We start from the raw sequence: 27,278 nt of genomic DNA on the forward strand, positions 1-27,278 counted from the left end.
TCATGTATATAAGGGACTTGTATCCAGAATATATGAAAATTGTCTACAAAATAATATATAAATAAAGAAAAAGATGGGCAAAAGATTTGGACCATATTTTACTTAAGAGATGTATGGATGGCAAATAAGCACATGAAAAGATGCTCAACATCTTTAGTCATTAGGGAAATGAAAATGCAAACTATAGCGAATATAATTATCAAATATGAAAAAAACTGATCATACTGAGTTCATGAGGATATAGAACAACTGGAATGTTTACACATTGCTGGTGGGAATGTAAAATGACAACCAGTTGAGAAAATAGTTTGTAAGTTTCTTAAAAGTTAAATATACACCTTCCAGATAGCCCAGCCATTCCATTCCTATATATCCAAGAAAAATGAAAGGATATGTCCACACATAGACCTGTACACAAATGGTAAAAGTAGCTTTATTTGTAATACCTAAAAAATGGAAACAACCCAAATGTCTATCAGCAAGTGGATGGATAAACAGTGAACAAACTGTTGTATATCCATATAATGAAATATTACTCAGTAATAAAAAGTAATGAACTATTGATAGACACTATAACATGGGTGAATCCTAAATTAATTATGCTGGGTAAAAGAAACCACACCCCCACACTTCCCTCAAAAGAGTACATTCTTAATAATTCCATTTATATAAAATTGTAGAAAAAGTAAACTAATCTATAGTGACAGCATATTAGTGGTTGCCTGGGGATATGGCGGCAGGGAAGGACAGGAGGGAGAGATTATAATGGGTTATAAGGCAATTTGGGGGGTTATCTTAATTGTGGTAATGGTTCCACGGGTGTGTACAAATACCCAAACTTACAAATTTTATACTTTAAACACATGCAGTTTATTATATGTCAATTATATTTCAACAAAGCTGTTAACTTTTAAAATTGCTTAAAATTAAAAGTTCAATTAATCAGTTTACACTAGGCACATTTCAAATTTTAAACAGCCACATGTGGCCAGTGGCTACCATTTTGGATAGCGCAAGTGAAGAACATTTCCATCACTGTTCAAAGTACTACTTACTGGAAAGCACTGATCTAACTCATGGTGGGGGGGCGCGGAGAGTGCATCTGTTTTTTTATTTCTCCTACATTTACCTACCCTAAACTTCAAGAACGGGATAAGCATGCCAGCATGGCATTGATATATATACATTACAGGAGAATCTTTAAAAGCAGTTTTATTAAGTTTATCTTAATGTAACTTTTCTGTGAAACAAAATATACCCTATACTCACAAACATGTAGCACACTGTTTCCTCATTTAGATATCATAACTTCTGTGGATTATATTTAATTAGTTTTCTCCAAAGCTCAAATTGAGGGCAGTTTTAAACTAAATGACATGGAAAAATGGAAGATAACACTCTCTTGGAACTTACTTTCTCCTGGTAGTCAAAGTAGTTATAGCTTCAAAATAACATCTAAATAGGGACATACATATTTTTCATATACTCACAGATATCTTATGAGTTACCCTGAAATATGTAGCATGTTTCAGAATATGCTACATAATGCAACTAAATTTTCCTTTTTAAAAGAATCAAGCATATAACTCACAACAAAGTTTCAAATGTGAGAACAGACATGAAAACAGAACACTATGTTATGTACTGAAATGTTTCACATTCAAGGATCAGTTCATAAAATTAGTAGGACAGAGTTGTTCAACTTCATATTCTAACTAAAGCTTTTTTCTCTCCTTTACTACAGGTCTCAGTTTTGATAGAGGTGATTTTATTTAAAAGGACTGGAATTCTCTGTTCTGCCCCCACCCTTATAGCCTATGGACTTGGAAGGCAGAGTCTGTTTGCTCAGTGTTTTGTTTCAATATACAGAATGCGGGGCTGAGATCCTCCACGGTCCCTGTTCCAAAGCCTGACACCCTAACCCTTTATGCACAGTTTGATGCCTGAGTCATCTCTGTCTTAGAAATGGAATAAAGAAAAAGGCAACTGGGGTTGGGGGGGACACAAAATCACCCCCAAACAGTGTACTGTAGTAGATAAGCAAGAAGTATAAAAATAGAAACCAAGTCCCTCTGTTGTTTGCAGAAGCAGAACTCACAAGCCAGTTTCACTTACTTTTTTACACCGACAGAGCCATTTTCCTTGTTTTCCATGTCAACAGATAGCATGGGAAGACTGCAGGGTTCCTTTACTTCAGCAACTAATCAATAAGGGAGAAAAGCTTGTGTTTAATTCTTAGAAAGTGAGAGAAGAATATATATTCTGAATCGGAAACCCCATAATGGTACCTTTTAGAGCTTCACACCAGTTCACATATGTTTGTTTAAACCTCCAGTTCCCTCGGTGATTGGAGAGATGTGATTAAACCTAAAGAACTGGAGGAGACGGATTGGGGTGCTTTCATCTGTACTGGCACTCCCTGCCTTGACAATAAGCATTTGCAAATGAAATTGAATCCTCGTTCAAAACAAGTGCTGTGTGAACTGGCACAGCTTCCCCTGGGTGCCAAGCTCTCACTTAAGACGCTGCAACTCGTAAATGAGTCAAAGTCGAGAAAAACAATCCCCCTTTTCCTGCCCCTTCAGACCACGGGCTATGATTTCTTTTTCTTTTTTTTTTAATTGCATTTTTTGGGGGGTCCACTCACAAACCTTCTATTTTTTCATTGCAATGCAAAAGAGCACTGAAAGCTTTTGTCAGCAAGTATTCCCCTACCTCACATATTCTCAACGAAAGCCTTAAAACCAGTCTGTGAGATGGCCATGCTGTGGTAAAGCTGGAAGCTCACAAAAATGTCAGATAGCCCTTAGCACAGAAAGGTGGTGCTGGTGTGGGTGTGTGTGTGTGTGTGCGTGTGTGTGTGTGTGTGTAAGAGAGGGGAGGCAGCTCATTAGATTTAGGTAAAAATCACCAAAACATCCAAGGAGATATAGTAGCATCCATCACTTTGTCTTTTTGTTTAGTAGGATGAGGACAGTGAAAAAAATTAAAACCCTCCACAATTAATATGCAATTAGCAAGATGAAAAAGCTATGAACAAAACTGCTTTAAAAAAACTAGTTCTGAAACGTGCTTGTTCTATAGCCGAAGCCATAAATTAAATACATTTCCTCTCAGATTACTTTATACTTCGGCACTCCTTCTCTAGGGATTACTCTGACATGACAAGTGCATCATTTAGTATAGTCACAAGATTTTATCACTGTTCGAGAAGTAGATGATTAACAAATAATACTGTTAAGTGTGGGATAATCTTCACTCCTGATATACACACATACATACACACACGCGCACGCACACACACACACACACAAACTTCCAGTTGCTAAACCACTTAGATCATTCATAGAGAAATCCAACATTTAATATACATATAGATATTAACATACATTCACACACCGTTACAGAGTAGACAGAAGATAGTGCTGCAGCTCCATGCCAAAAGAATGATTTCACTTCAGTTGGAAACTGTTACACATTCACCATTTTCTAAGCATCTCAGATAAAAACAAAACACTCACAATGATACTCTGTAACACCATACTACATTGTCTTATTATTATTATTATTATTATCTTTTTTGTGGAAGAGTAAAAAGAAAACCTACCTAGAAGCAACTAAAACATGTCATTTTTTATAGGCTTATCAAGAACAGCCAAAGAAACCCCAATGTTTTCTTTCACAAAGTAGGCTGGCAAAGGAATTCAATAAGGAGGTACAATTTGACACAGTGAAATAAAACCAGGCTGGCTCTCAGCCAACATGACGTTAGGAATCACACACAAGCTGCACCAACTGCCTTCTGGTTCATGGCTGACTTTTTAAAGCTACAGTGTGCCTGTTCACTTTTGCTAACTACCTTCAGCACAATTAGTGGAAGTGAATGAATCAGGAGTCCAAGAACCGCAGAATTCTCCCTGCACCTGTCTTGTAAAGAAAAACAAGCGGTATCAATAGCCTCTTATTTTTCTCCTTCCCCTGCATTGTTGCTGCATGATAGATCCTTGCTCTTGTTCTGAAGAGGAATGTCATGTTTTGAAAACTATTTTTCTCCCCCATGGGAGAAAAAAACAAGAGAAAATAAGAGAAGGAACCATTGGCTATAACCAGTGAATACTCAGAAGCTGTAGTCCTGTGTTACTCTTTCTTCCTAACGGAGACTCATGGACAAAGTTCCCAGGGCTGGCTTCTTTTTTTTTTTTTTTTTTTTTTAAGTAATCTCTTTAAGAATAAGGAAAGCACTGCCCAGCAGAAAATCCTTTTCTTCATTATGCAGGAAGTAACATATTTCAGAGGATGAAAAGTGGATGACCAGATCTTTTGAGAACACCTACATTCTTTTATTTTGGCATTCAACCTACCAGATGAAGTCAGCCAAAATTCAAAATGAAACAAATCTCATTCTACAAAAACAATTAGTTCTGGGAGTTTTAATCTTAACTGTTTATCCCAGTTGCACACAAAGCATAATTCAACAAATTTAACTAACACTATCCATGAGCACCAGGTCCTATATTAGTTACACATGAAAAAGAAGATACTATGCCAACCCCCAAACTCATAGTATCTCCTACCGTTCAGGAAATGGGAAGGTGGCATAGAGAGTACTAGGCATGATCTTTTAAGTTACTCTGGTCAATCTCACAGTTCCCTTGCTTGGCTGGGAACCACGGCTGAAGGGAAACATTCCCATTCCACAAATATGCCATAGATACACAGGAAGCATGCATAGCTGTCATCGAAATAAACAATATTTGGACACTTTTAGGTCAAGATGCCAACTAAACCATTCAAGATAGGGCAGAGAATACAGGTTCCCAAGAAGGATCCTAGGGAAAAAAAAAATCACCTTTGCTATATGACTGTGTAGAATTCAGGAAGAATTGAGGAGAAAGCGGCAGGTCTCCCTTTTCTTTAGTAATTTTTAAGGGCCCTAGAAGATCAGAAACTATAATCTAAATTTGCAACCTGAATTTCAAAGTCAAAATTTCTTTCCCTTATTCATCCCAAGAATATTAGAAATGTTCAACTTCATGAAAGATCATCACTGATAAAGATTTCAAATGCTCTCTCTGCCCATCTTCATCATTGCTCCTTTGAAAAAGCAAACAATAATTTAGGGACAAATTCTAAAAATAATAATAACAACAACAATAATTTGGGGACAAATTCTAAGTGTTAATTTATTTTTAAGGACCATTTTTTGAGTCCAGTCAAACAGGTGAGTCTTATCACCACTGATGAAAATGATGAACTCTTCTGGAGATAGAGAGCCCTTTCACCAATAGATTTCATAATGTTTTGGGACTTGATCTGAAATTCCTGAAATGTACTCCAACTAAATTCAAACGGGCTGGGCTGTGAGTCCTGGGGGGAAGTGGGGGGTTTGGGAAAGGTGTCTCAACAGCACTGTCATGCCATTGCTCAGAACAAAATCAGTTCAGCTCTGAATCTTGGAAGGAGAGGCAAAGAAAATGTAGTTACACCTAACTTTTCCTTAGACATCCCTAGAGTAGGAAGGTTTCTGTGAAGTTTCTCCAAGATTTTCTTCCTATGCCTAGAGGACATCTTCTCTCTCCCCTGCTGTGATCAAAAGTTTGCTTGTTAGATAAGAGTAGGGTTTCAGAAGGTGATGTAGGAAATCAATCCCATTTTATGGAAGAAAAACAAAAAGGAGTCAAGAAAGCATTCTAAATTCTAACAACAGCAGGTTTCACTTATCTAGTTTCTAACTTTGGAATAAATTGACATTTGTGGGTATAAGTATATATACTAGTACTCACCCACTTCCTCCTCTCTCCAACAAACTGATTTAACCCTCTGCTAATAAAAATGTGTATGTATGTTGTATATGGTATGTGTGTGTAGCCTTGTAGCACAAACGAAGTGTGTGTATGTATGTTTACGTGATGAATGTAATGTGCATGCTGTGTGTAATGTGTATGCTCTGTGTTTGTGGCGTGTGTAGAGGGTGTAGTGTGCATAGTGTGTTTTTATGGGCGAGTGTTTGGAGTGTGTTAAGTGTAGGGTGAGAGAGATGCAGACAAGGAAGATCTTCTGATCCAGGATATTACAGAATGTTAGAATAACTCGGAAGATCCTCGTGTTGGGATTCTGAAGCAGAACTTTCAGGCACACCTGGGAATGGGCTCAGGAGGGGAGATGAATCAGCAAGGGTGGGAAACTGGTGCCTCCGACCGGGCTTCTTTTATTGATCAGCACTCATCTCCCCCCACCCCAGCCCCCACCCCGAGACCCAGCGCTGTCCCAAAGGAACCACTCGCCCTGCCTCCCGTCAAGGAATCGGCCCGCAGGAGTGTCCAGCCCACATCGCAGAGTGCAGACCTGGGTCCACGTGGCTGCAGAAGAAATCTCGACAGGTCGCCGGAGGGCAGGGCCAAGCGCACCGCGTCCCTAAGGGCGTCTCGGGGGAGAGGGAGGAGCGGCCTGGAGAGCGAGCGGTGGGGCAAGACTGAGGGCAGGAGAGGGGACGCCAGGAAGCCTCTTGGAAGAGCGGCGCCGTCCGATAGACAAACGACTCGCTGGTGGCACCGGCGACAAGAGGGGAAAGTTTCTAAGACTTTCAAGAAGAAACCGTTCGTCTTTGAGTTTGGGGGCTCCCCGGGGAGCCCGTCTGTGGAAAGGGAGTGTGGGGGTGTGGCGCTCGCTGGGCGCTCAGCAGAGCCGTGCCACTACCCGGTCCCATCCTGCGAGCTCTGCCCCGCAGCCCCGGCGGGCCGCAGCTCTCCGCGGAGCCAGGCACGCTTCTGCCCCCAGTTCCACTCCAGAGTGACAGATTCCACGCTCGTGGGTGCAACAAGCTGCAGGAGCACCGGACACAGCAGAGACGAGGGAGGGCAGGGCGATTTTTATTGTGGTTTTCTTCGTTTCCTTTCATCCTGGAGAGGGGAGAGGGTGGCCGCGTTCCCAGTGCCCTCGCAGCACCAGCGTATCACTTACCTCCCCGCACGGCCGGCGCCGGGAGGCTTTCCCCCGCGCAGAGCTCGGCGGCCGCCACGCGCCCAGCCCTGGTGCAGCCGGCCGGGCGGGCGCGCGGCACGCCGGGACTTGTAGTCCTCCGCCGGCGGGCGGGGCGGGGGTCCGAGGGCTGGGGCCACCAGGAAGCGGAGAGGTCAGGAAGGGAGGGCACAGGGAGGGGGCCCTGTGAAAGTCGGGGAAGACATTTGCAACAGCTTAAAACCTCCAGGGAGCTGGGGGGAGGGGAACATTCCGAGAGAGAGTTTTAAATTGGGGGGTTTCAGGCCAATACCATTATCGCCCTGTCTTGCTCACGTCCTGATGAAGTTTTAAGCTGGGTTTGGGCAATAACGACAAAGTAGACATTTCCCGAGCCAAATTCATATTATTTGGGACCTTACTCTTCCTTAACTCCGAAGGCGAACGTGGCGTTCTCTACTTGGAACACCTTTGCTGACGTTCACAGAGTAACTCAGTTGAAGCCCGGGGCATGCAAAGGTAGGGTGAATGTATAACAGCACTTTACATTTGTAGAGCACTCTACAGTTTACAGAACACCTTTTATTTGGTTCATTATGTTGGAACCATAAAACAACACTGAGTTAGGCAGAGAAGAACTTAAGATGCAGGGAGTTTTTTGTATCCGCTTTATTCATTCCCTTTTCTAACCCTGCTCTGAGCAGCTGGGAAGAGAATGCGGAGAAGGAGGGCAGATGTGGGCGCAGCGAAAGAAGAGGAACCTGCTGTGAAGGCCTCTCTTGAAATAGCTGATGAATAAATCCTTACAAAGTAAGGAGATAAGTAGAACCAAAGAACCTATGGATTGGAAGAATGGACTGGGAAGGATAGAGACAGAATGGAAGATTGTCATCAGTCTAGAAGCAATATGGAAAAGTGGTAGATGGATAAGGAAGGAAATGGCAGGTGGGAAAAATGTAGAGACTGAATAGAAGGTTGTGATGAGACTAGAGGCAATATGAAAAAGTTATATCAAAAAAAAAAAAAGGCAAAAACAACAGGGATTTTAGAAGCCAGATGGAGCTGGGATCCTGGTGTCACTTCGGAGCTAGCTCTATGACCTTGGGTAAGTTATTTAACTTCCCCAAACCTCTTTTTCCTATCTTGAAAATTTCAATAATAATAATTCCTACTTTATGATGTGGTTGTGCAGATTAAAAGAGATGGGAAGCATTTAGTATAGTGGCTGGCATATAATGAGTACTCGATCACCACTATACTAAATATAAATATTATTTATAAATACTAATAAATACTGTTATTACCTCCTTTTGTGGAAATATCAAAAGATAAATTGGAGTAGAAGTACAGTTAGGGGGCTGTGACAGTATTTTAAGTTACAGGTAATGAGAACTTGAACTACAGTAAAAGAAAGGAAACAGGTATGAGACACTTCCAAGGCAAAATCGACAGAGAGCAGTGCAGTCAGCTGGATGTGGCAGTGAGGACTAGGGAACAAAGATGATTGTCATTTCTAGATTGCCTAAATGGATGATAGGTACAACGGATGGAATAATAGGTTTTAGAGGAAGATGACTAGTTTGATTTTGGACATGTATAACTTCAGGCTTTCTGTGTATGAATGACAGAGTGTCAGTTGGAAGTGTGGATTTGGGTATCCTGTGTAGAAACAGAACTTTGAGAGTCAATTCCTTAGGAGAGGGAGTTGAAGATCATGTGGAGTGGGAAAAGGAAGGGCAGGGGCATCTGGGTGGCTTAGTCGGTTAGGCATCGGACTCTTGCTTTCGGCTCAGGTCATGATCTCAGGGTTGTGAGATAAGCCCTGCCTGGCACTCCGTGCTCAGCAGGGAGTCTGCTTGAGATTCTCTCTCCCTTTCACTCTGCCCCTCCCCCTGCTCTCTCTTTCTCTCAAATAAATAAATCCCTTTTTTTTTTTTTTTTTTTTTAAGGAAGGTCAACGGAGATGGGCAAGGGGAGGTAAAGAGTCAATGACACCTGGCAGGAACGGCGGAAGTGAAATTGGGAAAGCTGCAGGAGGGCCGTGACTCGGAAGTCAAGGAAGGAAGGAGAAGTGAAGAGGAGCTCATTAACAGGTCAAATGCTATAGAGAGGTAGCCAGTGACAATAGAAAAGCAGGCTACTGGATTTACAGAACCAGTCTGTTGGGATGGATCTACCTCCGGGAGTTGTTTTGGAAATTTACCAGAGTGATTTTCCTTGTCCCAGGGACTGGGGAGAACTACTGGAATGTAGTTGGTGGGGCCAAAAGATGCTAGATATCTTGCAGTGCCCAGGCTAGTACGCCATAGCAAAGAATTTCCTACATGCTGTGTGACGACTATTCTACTGTCCATTCGTGTAGATCAAAAACCTATTTATATTTATCGGAGCCTAGAATCTCTTTTATATATAAACATAAAGTGTTTTTCACACAGTTTTAAGATGTATTGACTTTTCCTAGAATGCAGTACATATAATGGCAATACAGTGTTTGGAATTCAAATCACCAATACAGTTGATTTTATGGCTGTCCATTTCACGATGATTCTACAGGTGAATCAAGCATCTGATTGCTTCATTGTAAGCAGTTTTAGTAAACTACTAAAAGTAGTTTAGGGATGCCTGAGCAGTTCCGTAATGAATCACACATTTACTTTTTCCTTTATATTACAGTTAAGGCATCACTTTGAATTTTTTAAAAAAATTATATGTGTAGGTAGTTTACGACTTTCCTTTCACAATGTTAAAGAGTGGATTGCCCCATATTTGTTGTGAAAAGAGGCATTAGGTCTGACAAGGCTGAGAATCATGTATTCAGTCAGTTAACAAATATCTTTTGAGTGCCCACTATGTACTAGGCACCTTTCTAGATACTTGAGCTACATAAATAAATGAAACAGGAGATGTTTACTGCCCTTATGGAGCTTATACTCTAACGTGAATGTGGGAAGAGACAGACAATAAATAATAAACATAAACTAAATAAGTAAATTCTATGGCATATTAGAAAGTGTTTTGAAGAAATAAAGTAGGATAAAGGAGATTGGGAAGACAGGAGAGTGTAGGTTGAAAGGTTAAATATAGTGATCAGGATAAATTTTATTGAGAAGGTGACATTCAAGAAAAGATTTGGAGTTGGTAAGGGAATTACCGCGTGGATTTCTGAGAGAAGAACATTCCAGAGAGAGAAAACAGTTAGGCATAGGCCACAAGGTGAGTGTGTGGCTGGAGTTTTCAAGAAACAGCCAGGATGTCAGCGTGGCTGGACTGGAGAGAGCCGGGGTGAGAGGGAGGAGGACCGAGGGTGACCACTGGGTTGGGACAGGCGATGTAGGGCTTGTAGGGTGTTGTAGGGACTTCAGCTTACATGCTGAATGAAACGGGCAGCTTCCAGAGAGTTTAGAGCAGAGGAGTGACATGGTCAGGCATATTTTGGAAGGATTATCCTGGCTGCTCTATCTAGAAGAGATCATAGAGAGCAGTGGCGGAAGCTGAATAGGCAAGGAGCTATTGCGGTAACCTGGGCAAAGAAGTAATAGTGGCTTGAACCAGAGGGGTAACGATGAAAACTGATGTGGGAGAAGAATCACAAATTCCAGAGGACTCGGTGGAAGAGTTTCAGGGGCTGGGGAGGGCTGGAACATGGAGACAGATTAGGGGATGTTTGGAGACTTGCGGGAAGGAGATTTTGGGAGAAGTCTCCTAACATTTCTTTTATTTATTTTTTTATTTCTTGACGTTTTCCTTTATGTGTTTTAATGCTCTATTCTTTGATATATGAAGATTCATACTAGCAATAATAACTTCATTGTGAGTTGTATATCCTTTGCCATTATAAAGTGTCTCTCTTTGTCCCATTCAATCATTTTTTAAAAACGGTTTATTCTATCCTACTTGAAATTATATTACTTAGATATCTCTAACTTGATCTGTTATGTCTGTTTATTTTTTGAATGCTTATTGTTTCTTTGTTTTCTCTTTTGCTTTATGTTCTATTTTCTTTGTTTTTATTTTGTTTTGTTTTTGTTTTTATCTTCTTCTGTGTATTAGTTATCTCTTGCTATGTAACAAGCTACCCCCGACCCTAGCAGCTTAAAGCAGCACACTCGTTTACCTTGTACTTTCTGTGTGTCAGGAATCCTGGCATGGCTTAGCTGAGTCCTCTGCTTCAGGGTTTTGTACTGTTTGGTTTTCACAGGTGTTGTACTGGGCACCATTCTCATCTGAGGGCTCCAGTTGGGGAGGATCCGCTTTCAAGCTTCCCTACATGGTTGTTGACAGGATTTAGTTCCTCATGGGCCCTAGAGAGCCTCAGTTTCCTGTCACGTGGGCCTCTCCATAGGGCAACTCACAACATGGCAGCTGGCTTAATCAAAGAAAGTGTGGGAGAAGAGGTGGAGAAAGGGTGTAAGCAAGACAGAAATCACAGTCTTTCAAAGCTCAACTTCAGAAGTGAAATCCATCAGTTTGCCACATTCTCTTTGTTAGAGACAAGTCATTATGTCTAGCCTACACATAAAGGCATGATACCAGGAGTTGGGGAGCATTGGGAGCCACTTTAGAAGGTCACCGACCACACTGTAGCAATTTGGAAGTTGTAAAGTGTATTAAATAATATGTTTATATTTATATTTCTCAGTTCACCTTAAAATGAAATGATGGTGAAAGATGATGAACTTAATCTACTTAGACTATTTTCTTCTCCCTGCCCTCCCCCTTTATGTTAGTTTTCAGAGCAAATATGATTCTTGTCCCTATTATCATCAAAATATTATTCTTTATATTATGTAATTTTTCTTTTAAGCATTATAGCAATTATATTTCATTTTATGACTTAGGATTCTAGTTACTTAAATATAATTTTATGTACAAAGAGATTCAAAGCTCAACACCAAACCTTTTCTACCTCATGACTTTCTCATTTGTGAATTCATTATTGTTACTCATCTGTCCATTGTCTTGATTTTTTTTCCTCTGATAAATTCTTCAGAAGTTCATAAATGTTATGTTTCTTGAGCTCTTATGTATTTGAGATTTTCTTTTTCTTACCATTACATATGAAAGGTTAGACCAGGTATAGAAAATTTTTTTCCTTTAATATTCATTAACCACTCTTCCATTTTCTTCTGGTATCTAATATTGTCTGTTTTCTTCATTTTTGAGGATGACATTTTTCCTTCAGCCTAGGTGACCATAGGATTTTTTTTTTTTTTACGGTCCTTGAGGTTTCCAGAAAAAAGCTTTTATTAAATTTTCTTGGAATGTGGTGAGCCCTTTCAAAATGTAATTTTAAGATCTTTTTTATTTCAGAAAATTCTTCTATTATGTAAATTTTTTTGATTCCATGTATTCATTCACAGCTTCAAAGATTGCAGTCATTCTTGTCAGTTTTCTCTTACTTGTTTTCTGCCTCTTTCATCTTCCCCCTCGTCACTTTCATTCTGTGTCATTTTCCACTAAATTCTACGTGATTTTTTTTTTCAATAGCTTGCCCTCCATGTCCCAATTTTCTTCAGTTTAAATTCTACTCCTTGATGCTTTCAGTGTGATTTTCAGGGATTTAATTTTTTCTACTTATTTCCTCTGCTTTTCCAGATTTCTTTTATTTTTACTGTTGCATGGGTCCTGTGCTATTTTTTTTCTTAATCTTTGAAGGAAGTCAGTGAGATCTCGTTGATTTGCTCAAGAATAAAGTGAGTATCTTGCCTCCCCTTCCCTGTTTACCTGTGTACTGTTTGAATCATCCACCTAAAATGTAAACCAGGGTACTGAATGTTGATGGTTCATAGTCTTTGATCAGTCATTGAGTGATGGATAAGCTGGGACAGGAGGAAAATCTGCTGTAAATAGAAGAGACAGGGAGAAAGAAAGGGGGGGAGGGGGAGAAGGAGAGAGAGAGAGATTTACTTATTTCTTTTTTTTCCCCCTTACTTATTACTAATATTTTTAAACAAAGTATTCAAGTGACTCATAATAATATAAGAAGCAATTTTAAAAACTACTCAATATTCAAATGAAAATAAAATATCAATACCACAGGTCGAAATAAAAATGAAGGTATGAAGCTGCAGCATCCTACAAAGTTGTTAAAATTAAATTATGGCTGAATTTTTAAGCTTCCTGGCAACCAAAGCAAGAAAAAACACATAATTGAAAAAAGAAAAAAGAAAAAAAAACACGTACTTCAATATATGGTTTTCATTGACTCTAAATGAAAGTGTTTGAGTTATTCAGGGGGAAAATTTTTGTAATGTTTGGTTCTGAAAAAAAATAAAAGGGGGCAGGGTTGTTAATGAATTTGATTAGTAAATACAATAGTGGCATTCATTAAGCTATTTCTTATAGTATTGTTTAATGAAAGGTGGAAACCTGGCATCTACATGTAGTCCAGAGAAGACAAATTCCTGTGGTTGAAATATAGTGGGATCCAAGCCTATTTGGAAGATAAAATCTTCTCTTTGGAGGAATAAATAATGTAACTGGGTTGAAATGTATCCTCCAAAAAGATATGTTGAAGTCCTAATCCCCAGTACCTTAGAATGTAAGCTTATTTGGAAATAGAATCATTATGAGTATAATTAGTTAGGATGCGGTTGTACTGGAGTAAAAGGTATTCCTGTAAGAAGAAGTGAGACATAGAGAGGAAGGTGCTATGTGAAGACAGAATCATAGAGGGAAGATGAAGGGAAAGACTGGAATTGTGCTGCCTCAAGCTAAGGGACACCTGGGGCTCCAAGAAGCTGGAAGAGGCAAGGAAGGACCCTTCCGTGGATGTGTCAGAGGGAGGTTGGTTCTGCCAAAACCTTGATTCAGACTCTGGCTTCCAGACTATGAGAGCATACATTTCTGTTGTTTTAAGGCACCCAGTTTGTGGTACTTTATTACGGCAGTCTTAGGACACTAATACAGATGGACTGCATTTCATTCAACAGTGTTTTATAAACATTAGTTCTCCCAACCAAGATTTGATATTGGCCACTTTGATATTGGATATTGACATTTGGTGTTGGACAGTAGAGAGTTTATTAAGGGACTAAAGGAGGTCTTGTGTTCTGATATTGAGGATGAATCCATATGCTTTAAATGATAAACCTATAAATATTGGTAAAGTAAATGTTCCTGGTGAACATTGTTATACCTAAAATTCACACCTGGAACGCTGGCCATCACACCTACATGTATGAAGCGTCAAGTGTACACTTGAAAACCAATTCCGGTTTTTTTTTGTATTTTTTTTAACAATGTGGGATCTGTTTTATCACATGAAATAAATAAACATTGCTGAGACAATTTAGTCTAGAAAGTTTACAAAATGTAATACCTTTCCCTTACTGTAAGAATTGGACTGACACAGGATCACAAGCCATAGATCAGTTAGAAAATGCAGGATAATTTTAGTATACTTGATAAGCCAGGATTTATAACAATGAGTAAATAGTAGATCAAATTGTTGTTGAAACTACCTCTAATTATTGAAAACTCATCACTGGAATACAGGATACCTGCCCTCATGTTCTCCATAGTGGGAAGGATGTATGTATAGACTTCCCCAAAAATGTCTTCCTTCCTTTCTTATTTCTTCCTGTCCAGAGATTTTTATTCCCAGGCAGATGGTACTAAGAAGCAAAAGTTTGTGCAGCCTCATCCCCTTATCGAAAGGTCAAATTTTTGGACATTCTCCAAAACACAGCAGCAGTCTAGAGATATGGAAAGGAGGGGGTAGATCTTGAGATTTAGAAATAATCATAAACTCCTGAATTAAAATCATGAAGTTTGCAGTAGAGACATGACCAATTGGAGGCTGACTCAGTGGCAGAAGAAAGACACACTTATCAGCAGTTGTAGGGTGATTGGTTTACCTAGAGTAATGGATGTTATATAGTGAGATGTGTGCCCAGAGTGACAGCTGGACACAGAATTAGATATCTAGGAACAGGGAAGGATCCAGTGTTAAGTTTCTTATATCCTAAAGTTTAAGCAATTTGAAGTAATAAAAACACTAAATAAAAATAGGTGGAGCACTTACTCTGAAGCACTTAACGTAAGTGATAAAATATATAAATCATTTGTTAAATGCATGGATAAATTTAAAAGTAAAATGAATGTTTAACATGGTAAGATAAATTTTAAGGGAAATAAAAATGTGAGGAAGGAGAAAGAGAATATAAAAATATCCATCACATTTGAAAAAGAACAAAATAGAACTTCTAGAAATGAAAGATGATAAGATTGAAATTAAAAACACAGTGGAAGAATTAAGAGTATGGAGGAAACCATAGCTGACAGGAGAATTAGGGAGTGGGAAGCATAGATTAGAAAACCTTACACAGAATAGGCACAGAAAGACAATCGCTGGAAAATACGACAGAGAGGTTGGGTCATGGAGGATAGAATGAGAAGGCTCAGTATGCCTCTAATCAGAATTTCAAGAGGAGATAAAACAGGAAAGGACAAAGCAATATTTGAGGACCCAATGAATGAGGCATTTTTAGAACTGATGAAAGATAGTAACCTCAGATTCTAAAACCCAAAGAACCCTCAGTGAGATAAATTTAAACAGACACAGACACATAATCACCTAATCACATTGTTGTAAAACTTCAGAATACCAAAGACAGAAGATATTAAAATTATCCATAAACCAAAAATACAGTTTACTAATAAAGGAATGATATTGAGAAAGGTGAATTCTGAGCAGCAAAAATGGAAGACAAAAGATTGTGGGAAAACATTTTAAATGTGCTGAGAGATAGTAACTGAAATAACTATTTAGCCATTAAAACTGCTTGTCAGAATAAGTTAGATTATGCTGTGGTAACAAATTAACTCTGAAACCTCTGTGGCTTAACAAAAGTTTATCTCTTGCATTATGCATTAAGGAGAGGTCAGAGAGTGCCCTGCTCCACACAGTCACTCAGGGACCCAGGCTGACCAAAGCTCTGCTCTTTCTAGCTCCATCACCAGAGCTTCATGAGCGATGAGGTCATTTCAGGAGGGAAAGAGGAACACAGAAGAACACAGATTCCAACTACCTTTCTCTGGAAGGGAAACACGTTACTTCCAGTTACAGTCCTTTGACCAGAATGAGTCACAAAGTCCCACACCATATACAAAAGAGAGTGAGAAATGAAGAGAATTACACAGATATTTAGTAAATACTAACTTTCTCTAACACAACTATTTTTTTCAAAATGGGGATAAAATAGAGGTAGTTTAGATCAACAAACACTGAGAAAATTTAACATCAGTAAACTCTTAATAAAAGAACTAAGGATGTCTTCAAGAGGAAGGTAAATGAGGAGTGCCTGGATGTCTCAGTCGGTGGAGCGTGTGACTCCTGATCTTGGGGTTGTAAGTTTGAGCCCCATGTTGGGTGTAGAGATTACTTAAAAATAAAAAAATATATATATCTTTAAACATTTTAAAGAACAAGAAGAAGGAACGTCTGATCTAGAAGGAACGTCTGAGTGACAAAATCTAATGTTGAGTAAAGGAAAAGACAAATGGTTGAGTAAACCTGAACAATACAGAGAATACAAATAATAAATAATAAAGTACAACGTGTGGTATTAAAAAATAATAGCTTTTAAGGTAGAGTGATGATAGGAGTTCCATCCTTACATACTTGGGAAGGTTATAAAAATAATAAGTACAGACTCTGTTAGGTTAAGTATACATATTCTGATTTCAAAGGAACTACTTAACAAACAAAAATAAAGCTTATAATTCCAAAACTAGAGGAGGGAAAATTTTGGAATTAAGAAATTGAATCAATTAAAACAAGGCAAGAAGGGAAAAACAAACAACAGAAAAGTCAGAACAAATAGAAAGTTTAAAAATTGGGGCGCCTGGGTGGCTCAGTCGGTTAAGCATCTGCCTTCAGCTCAGGTCATGATCTCAGGGTTCCAGGATCGAGTCCCGTATCGGGCTCCCTGCTCCACAGGGAGCCTGCCTCTCTCTCTCTCTCTCTTTCTATGTCTCTCTGTGTCTCATGAATAAATAAACAAAATCTTTAAAAAAAATAAAAATTGATGATAGAGATAAATTAAAATGTATCAATAAAAGTAAATGGACTAAACATCCGGTTGAAAGTGAGATTGTGAGATTGGATTAAAAAATCAAAATCTGTGTCTGTGCTGGTTATCAGAGACATGCCTAAAATATAAATAAAGAAGAGTTGAAAGTAAAAAGATAGAAAAATATATTTTCAGCAAATACTTAAAAAAAAGAGTTGGAATATATATATCATATAAAATACATCTTAGGGCAAAAAACTTGATAGACAAAGGAGATCCTTCAGTAATGATAACAAACTTAATTCACTGGGAGAATAAAATGATTCAATTTTTACATACCTGATAACATAGCTTCAATATCATAAAAGGAAATGTGACATAATTACAAAGAGAAATTGTCAAATTCTCCACTATAGGGAATCATTTAAATGTATCTCTCAATAATTAATAGATAAAATATCCCAAAAAGCATGAAAGATATGATTAGGCAATACAGAAATTGAGTTTATCCTTAGAACACAGAATAGTTTAACCTTTGAAAAATCGATTAATGTAATTCACCGAATTATAGGTTAATGAAGAATAAACACACACTTATCTCAAGAGTTGCAAATTGTTGTATAAAATTTAATATTCATCTTAAGACAAACAAGCAAGCAAACAAGAACTCTTAGCCGACTAGGAATAGAAATTACGTTCCTTGAGTTGATAAAAAATATTTTCCAAAGACTCACAACAATTTTACTCACTGGTGAAAGGTTAGAAGCATTCCTTTGAAATCAGTAAGACGAGAAGAATGCCTGCTAATGCTGTGTCTAGCCAACACATAATGGGAGTCCTAGCCACACAGTTAGAAAAGGAAAAGAATAACAAGTTTTAATTACCGTTACTTAATAGATGATGTAATTAGCCACATAGAAAAATAAAAAATCTATGGAAAATTATTAAAATTAATAATACAATTTGATAGATATGAGATTAATATCAATTACCATCAAAAAGAGTAAGAAAACGTACTTTGAAAAATATATCATTTTCAAGTACAACAAAAATGTAATATACCTGGGAATAACTCTCATCAAATATGTGCAAGATTTTTATGAAAACATCATATAACTTTATTGAAAGACATTAGAGAATGTTTAAATAAACAGAGATATATCATGTTCATGAATAGGGGTATTCATTATTATAAAGATTTCAACTCGACCACAAATAATGTATAGTCACAGTGAAGTTGTAATAAAAATCTCAACAGGGTGTTTTGAAGAAATTGAGCTGGGTCTAAAATATGTGGGAACACAGAGGATAAAGAATATCTAAGGCACTCTCAAAAAGGAACAAGGGTAGTAGAGATTTGTCTTATCAAATGTAGAGATATATTACAGAGGTAATGCATGAAGAAACTGTGATATTGGCAGAAGAAGAAATAAATTGACTAATAGAATATAAGAGAAAGCCCCCAAATGGACATGGTATATGAGGAACTTGATATGATGTAAATGGCACACAGGTAAGTGTATTTGGCCTTGGACAATTGGTTATCCAGGTGATGGAAGATACAATGCAATTAGATCTTTGCCTCACATCATACCAAAAACATCAATTTCAGATGGATTAAGAACATAAATATGAAAGAAAAACCTTTACAATTTTTGGAAGCAAATATAGGAGACCTCCCTTATGCCAACAGGATAAGAAAGAATTTTCTAAAGACACAAAAATATAATTTGTAAAGAAAAATATTGAAGAAATTCAAGCACAATCAGAGTAGAAACTTTGGTTCATCAGAACATAAATGGGGAGAAAACATTTGTAGTACGTTTAACTGACAAAATACTAATATCCAGATGAATAAAGAATTGCTATAAATTTTAAGAAAAAAGCTAGCAACCAAATGAAAAAGCAGGCATTTCACAGAAGAGGAAACCCATGTGACCAATCAACATATTAAAATATTCAATCTCAATATTAGCAAAATAGAAATCCAAACTCTGAGATATAGTTTTACACCCCCCAGACGGGCAAAATTTTAGAAGTCTGAGCAGGCTGCGTTAATGAGGTGTGGAGCAAGCAGAGCTCTTACTTTGCTGGAGTGAGTGTAAATTGGTGTGATTAATTTGGAAAATAATTTGGCATTATGAAGCAAAATTGAAAATCCATATACCTTGTTATTCAGCAATTCCACACCTAGGCTTATAGCAGAATAATTCATACCCTCCCATGCCCACATCCTAATCCCCAGAACCTGTGGTTGGGTTGGGTACATGGCAAAGGAGCATGAAGGTTGCAGATAGAACTAAGATTGCTAATCAGTTGATATGTAGTTGATTATGTAGGTGGCACTACCTTGTAATCTGTAGTGTATTCAGTTGTCTCCTCCACCAATCGTCTGTAATGATAATAATAACTGTTATGTAGGGAGCAGTTCTAGGCAGGTGACATCCCTCAGTTCTAATTGCCAGTCCAACTCCAAAAGGTACTGATCTTTAGCTGCACTTTAAGGTTGAAGAAACTGAAGTTTTGAGATCGAGGTAGTAAGCACGGTCATGCCATTATAATGGCAGCATCATACTCACATCTGGTTCCATTAATGTCTTATTTGATTCCATCTGTCTAGCACCTGTCATTAGTGCTGACACTTTCCTGGTTAGATGGATGTGAATGGATGGATGGCCTGGGTTGCCATAAATCCAGGTTTCAAAGAAAGAAAAACAAAGCCAACTTGAAATCAGGCCGAGAATACTTGTGCTTGGGTTGGGTTTCTGCCTCTATCTAGCTGCTAAAATAGGAGAGCTCTCTAATGGTAGGTATGTCCAGAGGCGGTTAGTGTGGCAAGTGGCCTTCTGGGTGGAGAAAGAACTTGGAAATACAGGCTGCGGATCAGAGGGGAGGCCAGAAAGAGTCTTAACTCAAAGGTGGGGTGACCACAGATGCAAATTTTCTTTGCGGAAGAACTATGTTGTCATGCAATCTTTATCTTAGTTCCCCAGATAGGGAGATAGAGCTTTGCTATCTCTGTGTGCAGCTGTGACCAGAGATTGATGTGGGCTCGGTCTCAGTGCAAGTGCATACACACCGCCTACCTTTTTGGTTTGTGTCCAAGGGGGATGTTTTCTGAAAATAGAAGCTGATACTGCCTCTGACTCAATCCCTTTTACCTCATGTTCTTTCTGGTACATGTGCCCTAAAGTACCAACCCATCTCAGATTCCTTGCTATATGCCAGATTTGCAAAATCTGTGAAATTTGTGAGTAATTACTGAGAGATTAACTTTCTTTTATATTAATCTCTAAACTCATATATAGTGTGAATCAGAGGAAATATATATATATATGTGTATATATATATATTAGGTTGCTTCCTTAATGATATACAAGGTCATGGGGGTCTCCTTTACTCTGAGTCCTTTGAATGAGGTAACAGAATTCATTAAATCCACCCCCTTGGGGTCCATCCCACCTCAGTTGGCAGGGAGAGTTTCTGCTTCTGGATTAACCTTTTTAATTCCCGTGACTTGCTGACTCCTCTTAATCCTTCCGCAAGAGCCCTCTCCTCCCCCTCTCCTCTCATGTCTTCCCTTTAAAGTGACCGTTTCAACGAGGGCTTCTCGGCAGCCCATGTAACAGGAAGTGGTAACGCTGCAAGTTCTCAGCACCTGCAGAGGCTCCCTCTGTCTTCTAGTCCGTGGGTTCCAATCTCCAACTGGCATCTCTACAGAGAAGCCCCGAGGAGGATACTGCTTTGCCCTCCCACACCCACCTGCCCCACCCCCAAGTTGTGAGACTTAAAGAGTAATGGTCACTTTTCAGCTCTTTTTGTATTTTCATCGACCAGTTAGGCTCTGAGCATTTCATTTCCTATGACGCAAACTCTCTTAGTTGTAGGTAACTAAGTCTGTCTGTTTCTCCCTGCCTTACTATCTCAATCAATATAGTATTGATTGGGTAACGGCAGAACCGATTCTATTTTTTGCCTCTAATTCTCTTTTCTCTCCACCAAGAAAATCAAGGATTTGGGGGGCAGGCAAGTATCTGGTCCATTCAGTGACGAACTAACTTCCTTCCCTTTTCTTTTTACATTTAGTATTTTTATTATGAAGGTAATGCATGCCCATTATCAGTAACCCAATTTTAGTATATGTGCTGCCGAAGAGAGCACCATTATCAGTAACCCATCTAGGACTGTAAGAATTCCCCAATCTTACTTCTTGCTAATGGTGTAGTATCTTTCCAGTTATTCCTAGGAATTTACAAAAATAAAATGAAATGAAATAAGATAAAATAAAGTAAAATTCACACACAAAACACACTTTACATACACAAATAGAATGCTACCGCAGATATGGTTCTGTAAATTGACTTTTTTCATTTGATAATCACTGTGATCATCTTTTATATTTGTCTGTCTATTATTCTCTTAATGTTTATAGAATACTTCTATTAGTTAGAACACTCTGACTGCAAGTTACAGAAACCCAACTCAAACTATCTCAAGCAAAAAAAAGAGAATTTACTGGTACATAAGAGTGAGAGGAAAAAAGGCAAGGCTGGGCTCAAAAAAAGATATGTCCAGAGACCCAACAGCATCATCAGGATTCCTTCTCTTTCCATTTCTCAGCACTGATGCTCTGTCTTGGCCTCATTCTTTCCTAGAGCAAAACAAATTTTTTCTTCCATGCAATAGGGACAGGGAGAGTTGCCCCTGCTGACACCTTCAGGCTAACGCCATCGCAGATCTGCCAGATCATGTACCCAACCCATCCACAGGGGTTGGGTAACCCTGAGCTCATTTTTCTGCCTCTCCTAACTGCTCTCTAAGTAATGAATAACCTGGAAACTCTCCCACCCAGTTTTTGGGACTGAGACTGTTCGTCCTCCCAGGAATTCCTAGAGTTACACCTTATTATTTCAAAAGTATGTTTCAGAAGCCCTAACACACTGGTGCCCATGGGTGGAGCTTTCTTACAATAAAGATTCCTGGACTCTGCCCCCTGAGATTGAATCAGTGGATCTCAGACAAGGCCCAGGAATCTACTTTTTTAAAGCAACACACCTGATTTTATGATCAAACAGACTTAGAAAGGACAAACACAAATCCTCCTACAAATTCTCTTGTTTAACTGTACCTTTCCAAAGGGCGGAATCAGGGGAGTTGTTAACTCCTTTCCTGGGGTATAATGACTGGTCCTGGCCAAGTGTGCTTAACGGGTGTGTCCAGGTCCTCCCTGCTTTTACCCAAGTCAGTTATTTTTATTCCCAAGAGATGTCTAAGATGGAATGTTTTTCCTAAGTAGGAGAAGATCTAGGTCTTGTTGATCCTGAAGTGTATGCACTTTTTTTTTCTTTAAGGGAAAAAACGTATGAATACAAAATCCAGTCTAGAGTGCTAGAAAAGGCTTCATAATTAAGCTTCATCACCTTCATGGGAATTCTGCCTCTGAACAGCTCTCTCATTCTGGAGCAAATCAAAAGAACTCTGTTGTTCACATTGTCTACACATTCTATATATATTAGATGAACTGAATTTGTGGAGAAGAAAAGAAAAAAGACCATAAAAATAGATCGTTTTGGCCTAGGTAAGTCTGAAGCTGAGTTTTTATCCATAACATGGTGGCCTAAGTTTTGTTTTTTGGTGAGTTTACTTGTTATACTCTATATTTTCTGAAATTGAAGGGAAAGCAACATGGTTCCTTTATTACCCACATCCCATTACCTTCTGACCACATTCCTGCTACTTTCCTCCTTGTTGGCACCTCTTCAACCACACTGGTATTACCTGAGCTAACCTGGTACACTTTTGCCCTACAGCCTCTGATCTTGGGGTTCCTCATCCTAGAATGGTGCTGTCACCTTCTTACAGAGAAACACACGTGGGCTCAGAAGAGTGAAGTGCTTTGACCAAGTGATTAAAACCCATGAAAATTTTTTTACTGGTCTCCTTCTCGACTCCCCTTTTTCTCTCATACTTCAGTCAGTCAAGAAACCCTGTTGGCTCTATCTGCAAAATAGGTTCCGAGTTCAACCATTTCTTCCATCTCCACCATTATCCCTTGGGTGGGACCACCACCATCTCTTGTCTGCATTACCACCACAGCCTCCCATCTTGTCTCCCTGCTTCTCCCCTCACCCCTTATAGGCTATCTCAACATGACAACCAAAGTGATCCTTTAAAATATAAGTTAGATCATGTCACTTCTCTGCTCAAAAATCTGTCATAGTCTAGTGAGTCAAAGCCAATGCCCTTACAAAGGCCTATAAAGCTCTATAACTTTGCTGTCCAAAGAGGTGACCACTGTTGGCATGTGGCTATAGATCACCCGAGATGTGGTCAGCCTGAATTGAGATGTAAAACACGCATTAGATTTTGAAGAATTAGTTTGAAAAAAAATGAACGTGAAGATTAGTGGTTGCCAAAGGCAAGGGCTGGTGAGGGGTGGTGGGTAGGGTATTGGAGGAAGAGGTGAAAGGGTCAGAAGGTACGAACCTGTAGTTATATGATACGCAAGTCATGGGGATGTCATGTACAGCATGGTAACTATAGTTAACAATACTGTGTTGTATATTTGAAAGTTGCTAAGAGAGTAGATCTTAAAAGTTCTCATCATAAGAAAAATCATAACTATGTGAGGTGATATAAGTTAACTAAACTTATTGTGCGAATCACTTTGCAATATATACATACATCAAATCATTATGTTGTACATCTTAAACAAATACAGTATTACATGTAAATTATATCAATAAAACTGGAAAAATAAAAAATAAAAATGTAAAATATTCAATCATCTTTTTACTGATTATATATTGAAATTATAATATTTTGAATATATTGGATAAACAAAATATATTATTAAAATTAATTTCACCAGTTTCTGTTTACTCTTTTAGACTGGCTAATAGAAAATTTTAAATTACATATGTGGCTCACATTTCTGGCTTGAATTATATTTCTATTGGTTAGCACTGGTCTACAGTATCTGGTCCTTCCCTAAAACCTTTCTGGATCTTGTTTCCTGCTCTCTCCTGTTCTTACTCACTCCAATACAGCTATGCCGACTTTCTTGCTAGTCTTTGAACATAGGAGCATACCAGGCATTCTCCTGCTTCAGGGCCTTTGCACCTGCTGTTTTCATTCCTTCCTTTCCTTCCAATTACCTGAATGATTTGTTCCTTAACCTCCTCTGGACTTTATTCAAGCCTCACCTTCTCAATGAAGCTTTCTCTTTCTTCATTGACCTCTCCTCCTGTATTCACTGAGCTCCTTTCCTAACTTATTTTTCTCCATAGCATTTGTTATACTATATATTTTTTGTATTTATTTTTATTGTCTAACTTACCCTCTAGAATCCGTGAGTGTAGGATATATTGTTTAAAGCTATGCTCCCAATGTTTGGAACTATGCTTGGAACATAGTAGATTCTCAACAGATATTCGTTGAATAAATACTGAATGAATTATAATCAATCATTTAACTATACAGGTGAAGTAACTGGGAATAAGTGGAGTTTTCAGGGTTTCACAGTGAGTTAGGGGCAGAGTATATGTACCCTCAGTAAGATCAGATGCTATCAATCAGAAATGCAGGTGCCACTACCTAGAATCCTGGCCCTTTACTTATATTTGTGTTTCTTCACTGGACTGTCCACATTTTCATGTCTCTTCTAAGTCTTACGCTTAAAGAAAGATCTACTCCAGAAATATATTTCACCTCAGTCATCACACCTGGGAGATGACCTTTGACGTTCCTTTTAGCTCCAAAGATAAATCTTTGAGATCTTTTTTTGTAGACAGCAATTCTAGATCTGCCTGGAAACTAATGACACTTCACCAGGAAAGAAGATTTCTTGGAGGAAGTCATTACATTTGATTATACAATGGAATATTTAATTTATAGCCTAAAGAATTTAAACTAGTTTATGTATTTGACTAACCAAAACATTTTATTGAGCACTAATATATGCCAGGCATTGTTTTAGGTTCTGGAAACAAACACGATTTTCAGGGAGCTAAGAGTCTAGTGTGTATATATGGGGTGCGGGGTGTGTTTAACAAACACACACAGGATGTATGAGTTTCCTATTGCTGCTGTAACAAATGATCACAAGTTTAGTGGCTTAAAATACACATTTGTTCTCTTATGGTTCTGGGGATCAGAAATCTAAACTGGATCTTATTTGACTAAAATCAAGGGGCCAGGAAGCTGTGTCCCTTTGGAAGCTCTAGAGGAGGATTCATTTTCTTGCCCTTTTCAGCTTTTAGTGGCTGCCTGTATTCCCTGCTTGTAGCTCCCTGTTCCTTCTTCAGAGCACATTACTCCAGTCTCTCCTTCCACCATCTCTGGCTGTCTCTCTCACTCTGAATTCTCCTGGGTCCCTCTTACATGGATCTTTGTGATGATATCCATCCACCCACATAATCCAGGCTGATCTCTCTATCTCAGGATCCTTAACTAAATCACATCTGCAAAGTCCCTGTTGCTATAGAAAGTAAAATTTGTAGGTTCTGGGGATTAAGACATGGATACCTTGGGGGACCATTATTCAGTCTACCACACAGGACAATGTGACAGGTGCCACAGTGGAGGTAAATGCCAGATGCCATATAAAAAGCACAAATGACAGGCCAGACAGGATGTTGGAGGAGGAGTGGGACAGCTTTATGGAGTAAGTGACTTTTGCACTGAGGCTTACGTGATGGGAATGGACGGTAGGTATCATGTATAAAGAAATGTGCAAAGGAAATGAGGTATGAATGAAGAGGACTTTTGCATGAATTATCTGTTGCTACATAAGAAATTACTCCCAAATTTAGAAGCTTACAACAATAAATGAGATCTCATACAGTTGCTGAGAGTCATGAGTCTGGGCGAGTCTTGACTGGATGGTCTTGCCTTATGGTCTTTCACGAAGTTGCTCTCAGGCATTGGCTGGGGCCACAATCATCTGAAGGGGCTGGAAAAGCAGTACCTGAGCTCAGTCATGCGACTGTCAGCAGGATGTTTCAGGTCCTTACCATGTGAGCCTTTCATAGGGTTACTTACACACGTGGGTTCCCTGAGGGCAAGTAATCTGAGAGACAGAGTTCCAGATAGGCGCCTCAGTCACTTATAACCTCATCTTGCAAGTGACACACCACCTCTGCCATTCTATTGGTCACCCAGAGCAGCTCTGGGACAGTGTGGGAGAAGACTTAATAAGAGCATGAGTACCAGGAGGTGGGGATCATTGGGGACCATCTTGGAGTGTGACTACCACGATATTCTTGGAATTAGAAGAGTTTCCCATTGCTGGACTGTGGGGCAATCATGAGAGATTGGCAGGAATGAGGTTGGCATAGGAAGGGAGAGCCAGAGCATGGAGGGCTATATGTTTGGCCCAGGAGTGTGGAGATAATCCTTTTATTAATAGGGAGTTATTGGAGGGACTTCATTAGAGAAGTGACATGACCAAACTGCTTTTCAGAATGACCACTGTATGTGTGGTAAGGGGGTAAGAGGGGAAAGCAGAGGGCAAAGAGATTAGGGAGAAAAAGTGGCTAAGAGGCCATTGCAGTAGTGCAGCAGAGAGAGGACGAGACTTGATAGAAGGCACTGGTGGTCAAGGAGTGCCAAGGGTGATGGGTTCAGGGTATTTTCAGGAGGTGGAATTGTTAGGGAGGCCGAGGGTGAGAGACGGAGGCCTCAGAGTGAGTCCTGGTTTGCAGGAAGGATAGATAACAATCAACAAATCCAAAACAATGGACATGGTTGACCCGAGAGTCATTTTCTAGATGCCATCTTTATAATAGCATCATCTTTAGATCTACCATTTTTGAATGCCTGCTGTATACCGTACCCTGTGCTATGAACCTTGCGTTCATTTACTTCATTTTGTCTTCACACTAACCCAGTGAGATTTGTCATGTTGTTGTTTCCTTTGTATAGATGAGGAAACTGAAGTAGGTACTACTAGTATCCTATTTTACACGGGAGGACATGGGCTTAGTGTGAACAACAGTGCTCAAGTTATATAGCAAGTACATGACAGACACAGGTCTCAAATCCAGATCTTTTGACTGCAGACCCCATGCCCTCAACTGGAGAGACATTTTCCAGCAGGGTTGGGGTGAGATGAAGTGATGATTTATAACCTTACATGTGAGAGACAGCAAATAAATAAAGCAGGAACAAGGTCAGGAATCCACATACGCAGTGGTGTGGAGAAAGGGTCAAATGCCCTCTTCCTGTTAGATATGTAGAGACTTCAGCATATTGGCAATGCTTGCTAGCTTTCCCCTGGGACTCTCTGCCAGTTTTTTGTTATTT

The 27,278-nt window shown here is 39.1% G+C and overlaps 1 protein-coding gene across 1 annotated transcript in view; it reads right to left on the minus strand.

The window, feature by feature from the left end:
• The window catches only part of SAMD13 (sterile alpha motif domain containing 13), a 53,676-nt gene extending 32,991 nt beyond the window's left edge, over positions 1–20,685 (minus strand). Inside the window, exons 1-3 of the mRNA XM_073896020.1 lie at positions 20,473–20,685; positions 6,961–7,162; positions 2,116–2,200 (exon numbers count right to left, since the gene is read on the minus strand). Of these exons, the coding sequence (XP_073752121.1) occupies positions 2,116–2,200; positions 6,961–7,162; positions 20,473–20,685 (500 nt within the window). The remainder of the gene's footprint in view (positions 1–2,115; positions 2,201–6,960; positions 7,163–20,472) is intronic.
• Between the last annotated feature and the right edge of the window lie 6,593 nt (positions 20,686–27,278).

Source organism: Callorhinus ursinus, unplaced genomic scaffold (genome assembly GCF_003265705.2).
Source record: "Callorhinus ursinus isolate GAN/ISIS: 27379988/994484 unplaced genomic scaffold, GSC_fseal_2.0 scaffold9, whole genome shotgun sequence".
Taxonomy (NCBI): domain Eukaryota; kingdom Metazoa; phylum Chordata; class Mammalia; order Carnivora; family Otariidae; genus Callorhinus; species Callorhinus ursinus.